This window comes from Hippopotamus amphibius, chromosome 12 (genome assembly GCF_030028045.1).
Source record: "Hippopotamus amphibius kiboko isolate mHipAmp2 chromosome 12, mHipAmp2.hap2, whole genome shotgun sequence".
NCBI classification, from domain to species: Eukaryota; Metazoa; Chordata; class Mammalia; order Artiodactyla; family Hippopotamidae; genus Hippopotamus; species Hippopotamus amphibius.
In genome coordinates this window covers 19281599-19297470 of record NC_080197.1, presented here as the reverse complement: position 1 = coordinate 19297470, position 15872 = coordinate 19281599, and the positions used below count along the sequence as shown (strand labels likewise).

General features: G+C 43.9%; 1 protein-coding gene across 6 annotated transcripts in view; it reads right to left on the bottom strand.

Moving 5' to 3' along the window:
• Positions 1-15872, bottom strand: part of CHD6 (chromodomain helicase DNA binding protein 6) — a 202145-nt gene that overhangs the window by 116771 nt on the left and 69502 nt on the right. For all 6 annotated transcript variants that reach the window (XR_009048360.1, XM_057701375.1, XM_057701376.1 and 3 more), the window contains one exon: positions 10513-11033. Coding sequence is in view for 5 of the 6 variants with exons in the window: in XM_057701375.1 (XP_057557358.1) it covers positions 10513-11033 (521 nt within the window). In the remaining variant the exon portion in view is untranslated. The remainder of the gene's footprint in view (positions 1-10512; positions 11034-15872) is intronic.

The following is a 15872-nucleotide window of genomic DNA, read 5'->3' as shown; positions in this document are numbered from 1 at the left end:
GGGAGTGTTCAACAAAATGAAAGCAGCCATGTCAAAGAGGCACAGAAGTCAGCCTGAAGAGCTCTCGGTCAAAACTGGGGCCATTTGAGCACGAAAGTAATTAAGGTCAGTAATGAGTTATAAGCCACTGAAAACAACAGGAATCCACTTCAATGACAGACACACAGATAAATAATGAGGAAATCGGGGAGAGAGGAAAGCTCTTGCTTACTATAGAATACAAACGGTAAATGGAGAGGAACTGGTGAAGCTGGAAAATCATTTTGTAACCACTGTCGTAAAGGTAAGCACAGTCCAGAATCGTCAAGGAATGCCAAATATGGGGGGAGAGCAATCTGAAGAGGAGCAGGATATCTGCAGGATCTTAAAGTGTCTCTCCAGAGACGCATATTAGTTATAAGTAAACAAAAGCAGTAACTAGACAAAAGGTTACATAAGAAAATGGCCTTACTCTTAGGAAAGATACACTGGCATATTTAGGGATAAAAAGGCATGATGTTTGCAACTCATTTTCAAATGGTTGAGGAAAAAACACATAAATCTATATAAATACAAACTATTCTGATATATATATCTATTCCACAGCGGAAGTGGATACTGCTTGTTCCGCATCTTTCTGCTGATAACCAGTACTGATCCCCCAAACCATGCGAGTGAACAGAAAGTCAGGCTGGGCTACAGTATCCTAGTTCTTTTACCACAGTGATGGACACATGGCCCAGAGAGGCAAACCCAGGACTCCTGCCTTTAAAAAAAAAAAAGGATTAATTTTTCATAGGAGTGGGCGGGAAAATAAATCTCTTTCCTCCTGGGTCATAAGGCTGTTAAGCTACGAGCCCACAGTCGCAGGCAGGCACAGTTCAACCTTGAGAAGGAGAGCAGTTGCCAAGGATGGAGCTGCCATCCAAAGTGGTGCGCAGGAAGCAGGGGAGACAAAGACCTCTGTGGAATCCTCAGCTGTAGCCCCGGTTCTGAGTCCTTAACCTGGGGAACTCGTCGTCGTTGTCATTGTTATTATTAACTTAAGTTGGGTTCACGTCACTGGTAACCAAGAGAGGTCTAAATAATACAAAGGCCTAATAATCTCACCATTTAATGGCTGAGGCTGGATCAAAGCAATCTAACTTTTATAATTCTCGCTTTTCCAGCTTTCAGAGTTAGAACAAACTAACTTAGAGGACAGGAAAAAAAATGGCAGACAAGATTTCAGAGGCTCAAAGTACCTATTTTTAGTAACAAAACCCAACTTGATTTCATAACAAAACATATATCCAGTTTAAAGAAAGCATCTATCAAGTATTTATGACATGTAAGAAACTTCCACCATATAAACTATACCATCCACGCAGGACAACTGTCAGGTATAGCTAACAACAAGCTTATTAGCAGGCCTCGGCCCAAGGCGCTCTCACCCTGTCTGTCTTCTACACGACTTCATCAGCCAAGATTTTATACATCTTTACTTTCTGCAGTTTGCATTAGGAAAATAAATACCTTTTTTTGCCTTCCACATAGGAAATTATACTATTAAATCACTAGAGAGACAGACTTCCTCAAACTTTCCTCCCAGCTCAATCTCTAGTTTCCAGCCTCCAGCTGTCTTTGCTAGAACTGAGAATTAGAAACTGAGTGCTGGATCTGAGTACAGCGAGGAAAGGCTGGGTATGTGTCACAAAACTGTTCAAGACTCACTGCTATGAGTCTTTTATTACTCTGCCCCCATGGACTCTAAACAATTTTTAATCTATCAAACTGAATTATTTCCAAATGACTCATCTTCCCATTTTAAAATTAAACCTTATAAGATGTCCATCAAAGTTTCAGCAGGAAACAATCAGTTACTGCCACAGCGAGCTGCCATAATCCCCAAATTCAGGATGACGGAAAACAGCTCACGATGCCAACTGCTGCCTCCACAGACATGCGCGCACCTGGGGACTCCAGCCCGGGATCCTCGGCCCCATTCGAGGAGCAACTCTCCAGAAAAGCTCCCAATCCCGGCCTGGCCACACAGGCCCTGAGCCTCGTCCCGGAAGTACAGTACTGAAAACATGGACATTACTCCAGAGAGCTCACTTGCACAGTTAATTCAGCTTTTACTTAATGCCCATATTCGTCCAGTCTATATACAGAGAGCTGAGTTGAGCACAGACTTTTAAAGACATTGGTTACAAGAAAAACACACACCCAGAACTAATGGTTTGGGTGCAGACGTAGACAAAATGTGAACCATCTTTCCCTGTCCTCAGTCCCTTTAATCATATCATCAGCATCATCAAAACAAAGATTATACCAGTTTGTGATATTATCCTAGTAAAAATGAAACAAAAACATTACGTACTTCTAAGATGAAAAAGCAGATTCTAACAGATAATCTTACTAAAAGTGATAAAAGCAAATGAAAATAATTGTTTTAATGTAGAAGGGCGTCACATGAAACATACAAGCCATCCCTACTTGTACCAAATCCTACTTTCCAGAGAGATCTGCTTTTGATCGAAAGCTCTCTAATTCCAAATATGTTCATGCCTCTCGTTCTTTATCTATCAACATGAAGCAGGAGCTACTCACATCCTGATATGAAAGTTGATGAATTCAGAGCTTATATATCTCCCTATTCCTATCTCTACTCAAAATTTTTGATGAATTCTTTTAGTTTAGGCAACCATGTTTTAAATTTTCTTTAGGTCTTTCTTGTTTTCTGACTCTTCCTCCTTTTTCATGATAACACATTCTTGTTTTGCAGACATGATATCTATCATCTTGAATCTGAGGATACTAACTTAAAATCTTTACAAGTTCTTATCTTGAATTCTTTTTTCTGAGGACAGTTATCCTGGTCATTCCTCTTTTTCCTGCTTCTTTGCTGCTTTTCCTCTATGGTCTTGGGATTTTTGGTGGACTATTTCCATTTTTTTAAAAAATAAATTTATTTATTTAATTTATTTATTTTATTGGCTGTGTTGGGTCTTCATTGCTGCGCACGGGCTTTCTTTCAATTGCAGTGAGTAAGGGCTACTCTTCGTTGTGGTGCGTGGGCTCCTCATTGCCGTGGCTTCTCTTGCTGTGGAGAACGGGCTCTAGGCGCGTGGGCTTCAGTAGCTGCAGCACATGGGCTCAACAGCTGTGGCTCACAGGCTCTAAAGAGCAGGCTCAATAGTTGTGGCTCATGGGCTCTAAAGCGCATGCTCAATGGTTGGCGCACACAGGCTTAGTTGCTCCGTGGCATGTGCGCTCTTCCTGGAGCAGGGCTCGAACCCGTGTCCCCTGCATTGGTAGGTGGATTCTTAACCACTACGCCACCTAGGAAGCCCTGGACTATTTCCATTTAAAATGAACGAGGTTGATAATACGGGTGGCTGGTAAGGCTCTCTGCTGTTAAGTCACTTTCTCCAACAAGCCTCACCCCTCATTGGGAGGCCTGGCCTGGGACTCTGCATACACAGGTGGCTGCCCTTCTCTCCCCCTTTTAGGGGTATGGGCAGGAAAAGGCAGAGAAGCCTGGGCTCCTTTGCCCCCTTCTTGTGGATGTCAGTTTCTACTTGGAGCCTAGACCCTCTTCCAGAGCAAATTGCTCAATATCTTTAGAGTAACTGACTTCAGCCTGGAGCTGACAAACCACACAGCCACTCTGCAGACAGTCCTCGATCAGCCACCTCCAGTTCTGGCCCTTCTCCAGGGCTGCCACGGCCACTGTGAGGAGGAAGCACTTACACCTCTGCTACAGACATAGCTTCTGCACGTGCTCTGAGCGGGGACGCCCTCCACAGCATTTACCCATCAGTATGATACCACAGGCCTCCCTCATCCAGAAATTCATAACATCTCTCATCTTTGAAGAATTGATTCCCTTCTATTCTTCCTGTAATTTCATTAAAGATCTGGTGAAGAAGGGAAAATAAAAGTATGCTCAGTCTACCATTTTAAAACTGGAAATCCCCCAAAGGACATTTATTTAAATATCATTTTGCTTTAAGTCTTTTCTTGTTTATTAATTTCTTTAATAACTGGCTCAATATGTACCTCTTTCAAGGTACTCCCTGGACCAGAACTGAAACGCTTTTTTATTTTTTTGGGCCATGCTGCGCAGCTTATGGGATCTCAGTTCCCCAACCAGGGATCGAACCTGGGCCACAGCAGTGAAAGCCCAGAATCCTAACCACTAGGCAACCAGGGAACTCTCTGAAACACATTTAATCTTCTAAATCCTTTCAGCTATTCTGAATACAGTTATATTACATTCTTTCATTTGTTTATATTTTTGTCTGTTTTTGGAACATCTGCAAGGCTGTTTCTCTAACTTGTGAAAGTTCCCCAATGACAAGGCTCACAGATGATACCTCTGTGACACCTTGCTTCCTCCACTATTCCATTCCCAACAAAAGTACTTGTAAACAAAGCAAGGCACACAGGAGGCAATAAATACATACTGGATAAATAAATGAGCAGGTATTCATCTAGCATTATTGTTTAGTAATTGTTTCCTTATGGACTGAGAAAAGGTCTATGATACACCAGGCCCTAACTCAGAAAGCCCTGAGAATTACAGAGTAAGCACTCCAGGAGCTCTTAGAAAAATAGGAAAAGAGACTAGTCCAAAGCTACAGAGGTGGGTCTCTGACATTATCATTTAGATTTCTTTCCTACTTAACATAAAGCCCAGAGGGTTCCAAGCAGAGCGCCTCTACTCAGAACTCATTCACATCTTTATGTTTGTCTTCTTTCTTCTAATAAATGATCAGAATGTAAAAACAAGTCTCCCAACAGAAAGAATCCTGCAAGACACCCCTGAGCCTAAGCTCGGCCTCAATAAAGATCTGCACCCTAAACGAAGACAGGTGACTGACCTCCAAACAGTGAGGCAGAGCTGAGCAGGTTGAATTTTATTACCCCTCCTGAATCACAGTTACCAGCTGACTCACAGCTCAACTCACGGTTATATAATCTCAAGGTTTGGGGCTTACCTTTCTAGAAGTAACGGTCAAAGAAAAAAATCTGAAAACGTAAAGCCTTTCTCCCAGGATGTCATGAAACTTACTGGATTTGGGAGGAAAAGCTTCTCTGGGCTGACAAACCCAAACAAATGGGGGTAAAAAGCTGAGGCACAGAAACTGGGACTAATCAGACCATTCATTTCTTTTCATCCTTTTGGCTTTTCCGTTCCTAGCAGATGTTGGATAGCCTTCCACTTTGGGCCAGCACACTGATTCACTTCTTGACTTTTGAGAGAGAATATAAACCATTCTGACATGTGTGGAAATTCCAAAATTTACGCTCTGGACAACACAGACACCAACACTCAAGACCCTGTCTTACAAAGGCAACCTCCAGCTCAGTCAGAGCAGCTTGGCTCCCGGTTTGAGAGGGCAACCCAAAGGGCCACTGACCTACCCCTCAGGTACTCCCTGGGTATCAAGTAAGCACACCTGCCAGCCTCATACACACTGCAATGGCTCGTCTTTCCTGCTCACCCAGACGTGCTTTAATGCCATGAAGCTGACTTTTACTAAAGGCCATTGCAAGAAAGAAGTATGAAACTCACAGGCACATAGAAACATTTGATGCAAAAAACTGTTGAGGATGCTATCCATTACATCACATAATGTTCCCCAGTGAGAAACTTCTTGCTCAGCTGGTAAAAATTTGACTTCCCTGAGGAACTGGCCTGGTGTTTTTCTAACCTCAAAGCATTTCCCCAAAGCTTATCAACATTACCTGATCCCACAAACCTGAGGCATGCCTACCTCTCTGAGCCCCTCACTGCAGCTATGCGGGTGTCCACGTATGAACAGGTCTGTGCATGTGCTTGTCTGTGTATGTGCATCTGTGCATGCCTTCTTATGCCAGAGGCCCCATCCTCTTTGGGAAAAGGTACTATAATTAAAAAAGAGTAAAAGCAAATGAACCATAGTCACGAAATTTAAATTTCAGAGTCAGGGAAATGACAGAAAGCCTAACTTGGCCTCCTGGAGGAGCAATCTTGCTTAAGTTTTATTTTTATTTTTTTGCTGTGCATGGGCTTTCTTTTAGTTGTGGTGAGTGGAGGCTGCTCTTCGTTGTGGTGCATGGGCTCCTCATTGTGGTGGCTTCTCTTGTTGCGGAGCACGGACTCTAGGTGTGTGGGCTTCAGTAGTTGCAGCACATGGGCTCAATAGTTGTGGCTCACGGGCTCTAAAGCACAGGCTCAACAGCTGTGGCACACGGGCTTAGTTGCTCCGCGGCATGTGGGATCTTCCTGGAGCAGGGATCGAACCCGTGTCCCCTGCATTGGCAGGCGGATTCTTAACCACTGAGCCACCTAGGAAGCCCCTTGCTTAAGTTTTGTATAATAAAGGAGTGAATGAGGCTCACACTCGAAGATAGTTTGGAGGGAAAGGCAGAGAGGGTAGTTTTTGGTTGTGTTTTTTTAAAGCCTTCTCCTATTTGAGTGGTTTTATCCCCTAAGCAGTAAGTGCATACTCGTCACTAATGATATCATCCTTGAAAAGGACAATCTGCTGGACTCCATCATCTGTTAAGGAGAGGAACTGTGTTCAATTCTCTGCTGTGTCAAATGCAAAGAGAAACAGCATAGAAAAAGTCGGGGCCATCTCAGTCCTTGAGAGGATCCTCTGGAGTGTGCAAACTGAAACCCAGCAGAAGAGGGGCTGTTCTACAATAAAAAACCACTTTCTCTGACAATGGAACCTCCCCACTAGTGTCCATTCTTGACCTTCCCTAGCAAAGTGAAAAGAGGTGCAAGGCTGTGGAGGAAAAAACAGGTTTTACAGCCAGCTGAACCTGGAGTCAAATCCTGACAGTGCTGCCCATTAGCTTGGTGCCTGGGACAAGTTAACTTAAAGTTTTCATTTCCAAAATTATACAATTTGTAAGATTAAAATTTATAAATTTAGGAGATTAAAATATTTCATTATAACCACCTACTGTTATTTAACAGTGGGAGTTACTACATGGTAACTTACATGAATCTTGTTTTCTGGAGAAAAGCTCTATTGATTTGTTCTAAGAAAACAATTAAATTATACATATATATATTTAAAAATAATATATAAACTATACACACACACCCCTTTCAGTGTGTCCAACAACCTGACAGACCTCTCTGCCAACCAACCGCAGGGTCATAAAAGACACAGAGCACGGTGGTCCTGACCTCAGGCACTTCACTTTTGCTGAGGGGACAGGTCACACGTACAGGAAAACACTGGTTTATGACTGAGAGACAGCCTACTGCAGAGATTAATATACAGGACTGGGAATCAGAAGGTCTGAGTTTATGACACACCCTTGCAAACAAGTCACTTCTCTGTTTCCCTGGCTGCAATGCAGCGGGGCTGGACTAGATCTCTTTTATTCTTTGAGGTCTAAAAGTCTTTGATTTGTGATGCAAGTGAGGCCCCAAGGGCTGTTCGGAGGGGACACGCAGGCACAGGGCATGGGAGCTCTGAGGAGGAGCACAAAGGGCAGGATGCTGGAGAAGGGCGACCCAGACAAGGAGGGAGCCAAGTCCCTTATTTAAATCTAATGAGATGGGTCCAGTCGGCAAGGTCTGCTGTCAGAGACCAGGGGGCAGGGAGAGGTCAGACGCTACGGGTTTGCATGACAGGAAAAGGAGTCTGGGTTTTGTCCTGGAGGCAGCAGGAACAATCAGAAGAGTATAAGCAGGTATAAATTCTTAGAGGGAATCCCATCTCCCTGTCCCCCACGTCTTCACGCTTCCCTACTCCCAAGCAGGGAACGATACTGGACACATAATTCTGGCCCTTCTTATAACTGCTCTCACTTCCCTGACCTTCTCTGACTGGGGATCTACAGGACTGGTGAGACTGGGAAAAGGAATGAAGCACCCACGGCCCATCCTCCCTGCAGTGGGAGGGATGTGCCTGCAGTTCTGGTGGATACACTCAACTGAGGGAGTCACAGGAAGCCTGATTCTGGCCACAAGCCAGTGCAAGTTCTTCAATCCCGCCTGTCAATAGTAAAGCTGAAAACTCCACCCCCATCTCTGTTCACTATTTCCCAGCTGATGTGGAACGGAGAGAGGGAAGAGGGAGAGAGGGAAGAGGGGGTTTGACCGACAACCACCACCACCAACTACAAACGTAAATAAGGTAACAGCAGGGCTTCAGAAAGATTAGCCAGGTGGCAGCTGGCAATATGGATGGAAGCAGGAAAAGACCGGAAGCCCTTAAATCAGCTGTGAAGCTCCTCCAACAATCCAAGCATCCAACGAATCACCTGCAACCAAGGAGTGTTACCCAGGGGCTAATCAGTAGAGCCTCAAACCAAAACATGCACTTACGCCAATCTGCAAGAGTGTGAATCAAAGAGCACAGAAAACGAGACTTAATTACCAACATATTTTTTTATCAATTAATGTCCTTTCAGAACTAGAACTGCTTCTGCTGATTAGTGGAATCAAAAACTTAAGAAGCCAAAGCAATTTTATAAATATATGAAAGACAAGAAAGGCTCACCAGTCCAGAACCCCATCTGGGCTACACAGAAGAATTCCATGATGTTAACAGGTCAGTCTTACACAGCCCCCAGGTCAAGGGAGGTTGAAAGCCTTGCGGATGTGTCCACATTTCCAAAGAGATAATCAGCCCTCTCTGTCAGCATCCTCTCGGAGGGTATCTCCTGGATTTCTAAACCTCAAGAGGTTCTGCTGTCTTCTAAGTTGGCAGACTTAGAAGCACTTCTCCAACTCACATATTTTATACAGCCTAATTAGATCAAAATCAGTTCCCTTAATATTGCCGTGCCTACATCTGACACCCAACCTTGTTTGTGAAATGCCTCCTCTTCACTGCCCCCGAATGAAAACTACAGCAACGTCTGTTACCCGTGGCCTTGTTTCACATTCCACACAAAGTAAATATGAATTCCTTTAAGAAGTTATTGACAAAATTGTAAGTACAAGATACCAGTGGCTAAAGTGAGCCCAGATACCTACGACTTCCTACTGCCTTCCAGACACAAACCAAACTCCGTGTTACAGCTGTCAGACCCTCCCCTAATGGCCCTAACTCTAAAACACCATCCTTGAGGATTCTTCTTTGTTTCCTGTAATAACCAAAGTGAGTCGCTCACTGGCTCATGTCTGAATCGCTCTCTTCACACATGCTGCTACCCTGGAGAACCACTTCAGTTTCTTCAAAATAATTTGGAAAGTTTTTGGCAGGAGACAGAAACTCCAATCCCCGCCCCCCCCACCCCGCCCCACAAAGGCCACGCCCCCCACATCAGACGCCAGCCTTTGCACACGAGGGTCACTGAGAAGCAGGGCCCACAGGCTGCTCCTTAGTCAGACTCCTGATGTTACCTACTTTTCTCGACCTTCTAGTGAGGTTATTTTGTGTCCATTCACTGTGAACTACATTTCCTGGGGTCCCGCCCAAGCCTCTATGATAAACAAAAGGTAAAATCCCCTGCCGGGCAGAAGGGAGTGAATAATAGAAGGCAGTTTTAACTTGGATTAGAAAATTATCCACCTGGTCCCAACAAACTGTCCTTCTGAAAATGAACCAAACCATAAAATAAATCGTGAGTCACAGCACATGCCACCTAAAATGCTTTCTCTCTTTAAAACTCACTTCCTCCATGCCTGGCCCTGTACAGGTGAATTACTTTATACTCTGTTAGCAACTGCGTCGATCTCTGAATCTTTCTTTATGGGTAGTCCTGGTCTACACTCTGCCTCCGCACTTAGATTTTAGAAATTTAAATTCCTTAAATGCCCCTTAAATATATAGGTTATATGTGTTTTGTTTTGTATGTCCTCAAAAAGTTTAAGTATAATATTCTCCACCAAGAATTTAGAGAGCCAAAACAAAGAACATTACATTTGTATACAGATGACAAATATTGAATTCCCTGAATAAAGAGTATGTCTGGATCCTGATAGGATCTATACCCAGGGCCCCCAACATCACCTCCTGCGGCCAATCTGTCCCCGCACCCTCTGCTCTCTCTATAGGCTACTGGGGGTCTGTCTCCTCTGGTCTTGTGACTCATCATTTCCTGAGCACCTGCTGACATGTCAGGCACTGTGTTAGAGACCAAATGGGAGAAACAGACCAGGAACGGGCCTGCACTAGAGAGCTCGCAGCCCCGGGGAGCCAGGCAGTCCTTGTCTGTCTGGAACTCTGCACACACCCACGGCTCTCCTACAACCCCAGGACTGTACACCCTCCTGGTAGCTGCTCCTCTGCGAGTCTAGGCTGCGGCTGTTCCCAAAATCACTGCCCTCCCCGTATCACACCTGTGACGTCCCTTCCCTTACACCCTGTGTGTGCTAACATACTTTAATTCTTCTTAACCCAGAGGGAATGGCAAGAAGTTGCAAGCACAGTATTAACTAAGGCTAAGTTTCCCTCATCAGGAGGTGCGAAGGTGGTTTACTTTGGCTGAAAGTAGTGAAGGCATGTCCAGGGGGGCTGGAGCAAGGCCAAGGCCAGCCGCTCTGTGGAGGCAGAGCCCAGGGCTCGGGGCGGGAAGAAAGGGACGCACCTGGCCTTCTTGGACTTTGTCCTGGCTGCAGAGTCAGTGCCGCTCCTCTTCTCTTTGGCCTCCTTGGTGCCCGAGGCCTCCCGGGGCTTCCGCGCCTTCCTGGCCCCGTCCTTCTGCGTGGGCTCCTTGGGCTCCTTGGCCTTCCTGGGCTCCTTGGCCTTCCTGGGCTCCTTTGGCTCTCTAGGCTCGCGCTTCCTCTTTGGCTTGGGCTCCCTGTCCTGGCTTCCCTTTGCTGCCCCTTCTCGCTCCCCCGGGTCCTTTTTCTTCCGTTTCTTCTTCACACCAGTGCCTCCTCCTCCACTGTCCTCCGTCCCGTTACGGGACGTCGTTGTCCTGGGGAAAAGGGTCTCGGCGTCCTCTTGAGCAGCGTACAGGTCCTTCTGGGGCAGACAGTGGCTGGCAACATCTTCAATTTTCTCCTCCTGATCAGTGCTGTGGTCAAACGGGGAGGGGGATTTGTAGTCAAAATTGACAGAGGCATCAGACATTGGGGAGTGATTCAGAACTTTTAAATTTGACAACTGTAAAAGAGAGAGAGACAAGCATATTACTCTTCCACTGCAAGCTTCACACAAATAGTGCTATTAACTTTGAGTGTATGGATGCGTTCGACATCTCTAAGTGCCTGCAATGTGGTAGTTCCTCCCATGCTAGGCCACGGGCACAGAGCTGCTAACAGGACACACGTGATGTCTGCCTTTGCCCTTGTGGAGAGAGGCCCTTGTGGTCCAAGTTGTTGTTAGCATATTATGTAGGTAATCTGTATGTGAAAACCTGAAGGATTTCCATGTTATGTGAGGAAATCTGCAATACCTTTGGAAGATCCACTTCTAGAACTGGCAACAACAACAGTCTCCCATAAAATACCTTTAGATGCCACTAGCACACGCAAAGCCTAGGCACACTGTTCTGACCCAGAGTGGCATTTATCATGCTGATACACAAAGTTACTGTTCAAATGTATTCATGAATAAAGGTTATGTCACCAGGGTGATAAGGATGCGGGGTCCAGCTCAATGTGTTGCTTTATTTCCCCAAATCTTCGCTTTCACAGATCATCAGGCAGCATCAACATTCACCTGGTTTGATTTTCAACAAGAACATCTGGATCATTCAAAACCATGCCCTTTATTTTTTAACTAAAAATGCCGTTCTTCTGTATGATCACTGAACTTTGTCAGAAGACTCAGCACCAGATAACCTTTGACTACTTGCAAAAACCAACTAACGTATGGGGGGATGCTCTACTGTGACAGTTGCCTTTAGAAAGAAAGTGTCACAGGTGTTGAAGGCGACCCTAAAAAGGACGTTTCAAAGCTGTTTTGGGGCACTGCCAAATAAAGGTGCAGCCTCCTAACATGACCACTTTTCAGGAAGCATCCCTTTGGAAGCAGAAGCTATACTTCATATTTTCAGGTCTGGTGTCACAAAGTACATTTGTCATTTCATAACCAAGCTAAGGTTGCCAATAATCTGATACTAACGTGGGTGCTAGTTTCCGGGAACAAAGAAATAACTGAAGGAGAGCCTGGGAGAGACAAGCAGGCTTTTCAGGAAGACGGTTACAATCATCCGTGGATGGTGGCTTAGGATCAGCCCCATTTGTGAGTAGTCTGCTCTCTTACCAAGAGGCCTGGCTGTGCTGAAGGGCACAGACACTTGCCAGGTGGTGTGGTTTCCCTCTGGTGTTCCACTTACCCAATCTCTGCTCGGGCTTCCTGGCCCACCCTGGGAGTGATGGGGAGTGTAAAACTCAGCTGCATATTTCCCTTCTGTTCTTCCCCGTTCCTTTTCATAGTCTGATACTCCCAAACATAACACTGAGAATCCCAGGAGAAAACGATGAAAGAAAAGGAGGATTCTTTTGGATTTTTTTTATCAGGAATAAATCCAGTGTCATAAACAAGCCTAAATCCAGAGGGAACTGGTCATTCTGGCAGGACTCACTACTTGGAGGGGAAAAAAAAAGGAAAACAATTCAGTTTGAATACCTCACTGCTGATTCAGTACTTACGATGGCTTAGGAAAAAGAGGAGTTAAGTAAACTTAAAAGAAATGTAAACCAATCAAATACAAGAAAATGTTTAAGGTAAATTTTATATTATGTATTTTCTACTACAATAAAGAGAGGAAGGAAAGAAAGGAGGGAGGGAGGGAGGAAGAAAAAGGAAAGACACGAAATAAGACATGGTGACAGGTACCCAGTTAAAGCTGGGATCCTGTGAGCACATTACCATCCCTGGGATGTTACTTAATTCTGTGCCAGGGACACTTGGCCCTCAGGGAACAAGCTTTTGCTGAGCATGCAAGGGTGGACACACTAAAAAAGCAGGAGACACAGGTTTGTCTATTAAAGAGGCTTTAAAAGACAACATGCTGAAGACCTTATTCTACCAAGGCAGCTTTCTGCAGGTCAAAGTGAGACCCTCTCCTCAACTCATACCTCACGTCAAGGTCTCTCTTTTTGGGGCTCTCCAAAAAGCTGAGCAGGTAGCTCAAGCAGATGTGGTGGTAACTGGATATTCAATCATTAGGCAGTAATAATAACTGCAGCTAGCCGCTACTAAACACGCATCAAATAGATACACTTGGAATTATGCAAAGCATATTTTTCATGACATCTCTAATCTTTTCAACAATCCTACAAGCTTAGCGCAATGCCACCTATTTTGTATATGGAGAAATGAAAGATTATTGATGCTAAGTGATGTGCCCAAGGCCATACAACTAGTGAGCAGAGGGGCCTGCATCTGAACCCTCTGGCCAAAAGCTAACACCCGTTTGGTTGAGCATTTCATGACATTGCAGGCAAGCAGGCCACCAGACTTGGTTAGAAACGTTAAATGTGATGGTGGGCACAGCCGCTTTAGGAAAAGGTCAGGTAGCTCTTTATAAAACTAATCACATACCTACCCGATGTCCCAGCAATTCCATTCCCAGGAATCCTAGAGAGTTGTCTAGTCCACCCCTCATTTTACAGATAAGATAATCTGTTTAGAGATTTAGAGGTCTAGAGAGAGAAAGCAATCTGTTAAGATATATTCCTGGGACGCAGAAGAGCTGGGACAAGACATGCAACACAATCAGCCAGTGTCAAAAGGGGGGAAGTGTCCCAAAAGGCAGATATTAGTAACCAAAAATATAAAATTATCATCTCGAAAGTCAATAATCCACCAGAAGTGTTTTTATTTTTAAGGCACCTTGTTGGGAGCCTGGAAAAGATATCTGCTGAGGATTAAAAACATAATACAAAAAACATTTCTTCCATGTGTCTCAAGGTCAGTGGGGGAAAAGGCGAAGAGCCTAAGTAAAGTTTTGTTTCAGCTTCCACCAAGAAGGGCATTAAATTACCACTTTGAAAATGGCCCTAAAAGGAACAGACTGCAGATGATGGACCACAGTAACAATAACATTTTACAATTACATTGAGAATTTAAAGAGATGAGCATCTAAGAACACAAGGAGGAAACAGAGAGACTGACTGATCAAACAGGCAACAGTGCTAACTCGTAAACCGCACTGACAGGAACAAAACACATTTCTTTGATTCAAAATTATCAACCTACACTACTCCTAGAAAAGACACTTAAAGATGTGAACCTAGACAAACAGGTTCCAGGTCGGTTGCAAAGGATTTAACTAATGGAACGATTACAGCCTAGGTCAATGGTTTCCAAACAGAGGTCCAAGGACAAATCTGGGGGTTATCCCCCTAAGAATCACTCATGTGCCTGAAAGGCAAAACAGACTCTAAGAAAACCACCCACACACTATAAAATGGACAGACCTGAAAGAATTATGCTAAGTGAAAGAAGACAGGCACAAAAGACCACACATTGTATAAATCCATTTACATAAAATACCCACAACAGGCAAATCCATAGAGACAAAAAGTAGGATAGAGGTTGCCAGGGGTTGAGGGAAGAGAAAAAACAAGAATGTCTGATGGGCACAAGGTCCCTTTGGGGCTGATGAAAATGTTCTGGAATCATAGTGGTGATCTTTACACAATGCTGTGAATATACAGAACCACGGACTTGCATGTTTTAGAAGTGTGGATTCTATGGTATGTGAATTATACCTCAATTTTTAAAAATTCAATATAAGAATATACTCAAAAGGGTCCTCTCATATACTGCTGGCAGGAGCGTCAACTATTAAAAATGCCTTTTTTTGCAGGGGAGAGTAGCAATAATACTGAAATTTTAATTCTGGATGTGCTTTTAAAGTGAACAATTTCTCTTTGAGAACATAAACTAAGGAAACATTTAGATACCCCAAAGGTTTATGTATAAGAATATCTGATACAGAATTGTTTTTAATAGAGTAAAAAACTATAAATACTGTATTAGTCAATCTTTAGGAAAATGCTAGAACTCCCCTGGTGGCCCAGTGGCTAAGGCTCCGAGGTCCCAATGCAGGGGACCCGGGTGCAATCCCTTGTCAGGGAACTAGATCCCACATGCTGCAACTAAGACCTGGCTCAGCCAAATAAAAAAAAAAAAAAAATTTTTTTAATCTTTAGGGACATGCTTAAATTAATAGCACATCCATCATATAGAATAATACTACACAGTCATTATTACACAAAGTTTTAGTTGACATTTAAAAAGTGTCCACAGCATATGGGGAAGTAAAAAAAGAAAACCTATGATCTAATCCCATTTTTGTTTTTCTAAAAATGCTCTATCAACATCAGCTTTTGAAAATAAATGTAGGACACATACCGTTATTATGTCTGGGAGATAAGACTGTGGGCAACTTTCACGTCTTTTTTCAAAACTTGCCCAAAGTTATACCCTGTGTCTTCACCTGCCTTCCCCGGTTAGAAGGTAAGCGTCACAACACAGCGCCTCTGTGGTGTTCCCCGACGTCTTTGTGGCTTATAGTGAAACTCAATCACACGGTTACTGGATGAAACAAATACTTGCAATTTGGAGAAAGAGAAAGAAGAAGTCTACAAAACTGTACACGTAAGCAAAAATGACAACAAATACCTGTGTACGGAAGAAAGAACGGAATAAACAAAATGCTAATAAACATTTGAGGCTGTGCAAATTTAAAAAAAATTTTTTTATTAAAGAGACATCTAAATTTTCAGTAATATTACTTTCCTGATACTTGTAACAGAAAATTTTGCACATAGATATAACACAAAAGTTGTGAAGACTGTTAATAATGAACAGGAAAAACTGTTTGCCAGACAACTCCCCCAAATCATCAGGATTCAGGAACCAAAGGCAGAATACCAGAGGCGCTGGCACTATGATTACACCTGACTGAGTGCAGGCCGGAGTGTACTCTGCACTCGGGCTGGAAAGGCCCCCTGCACACCCTTCACCCAGAAGCGCTTCCTCCAA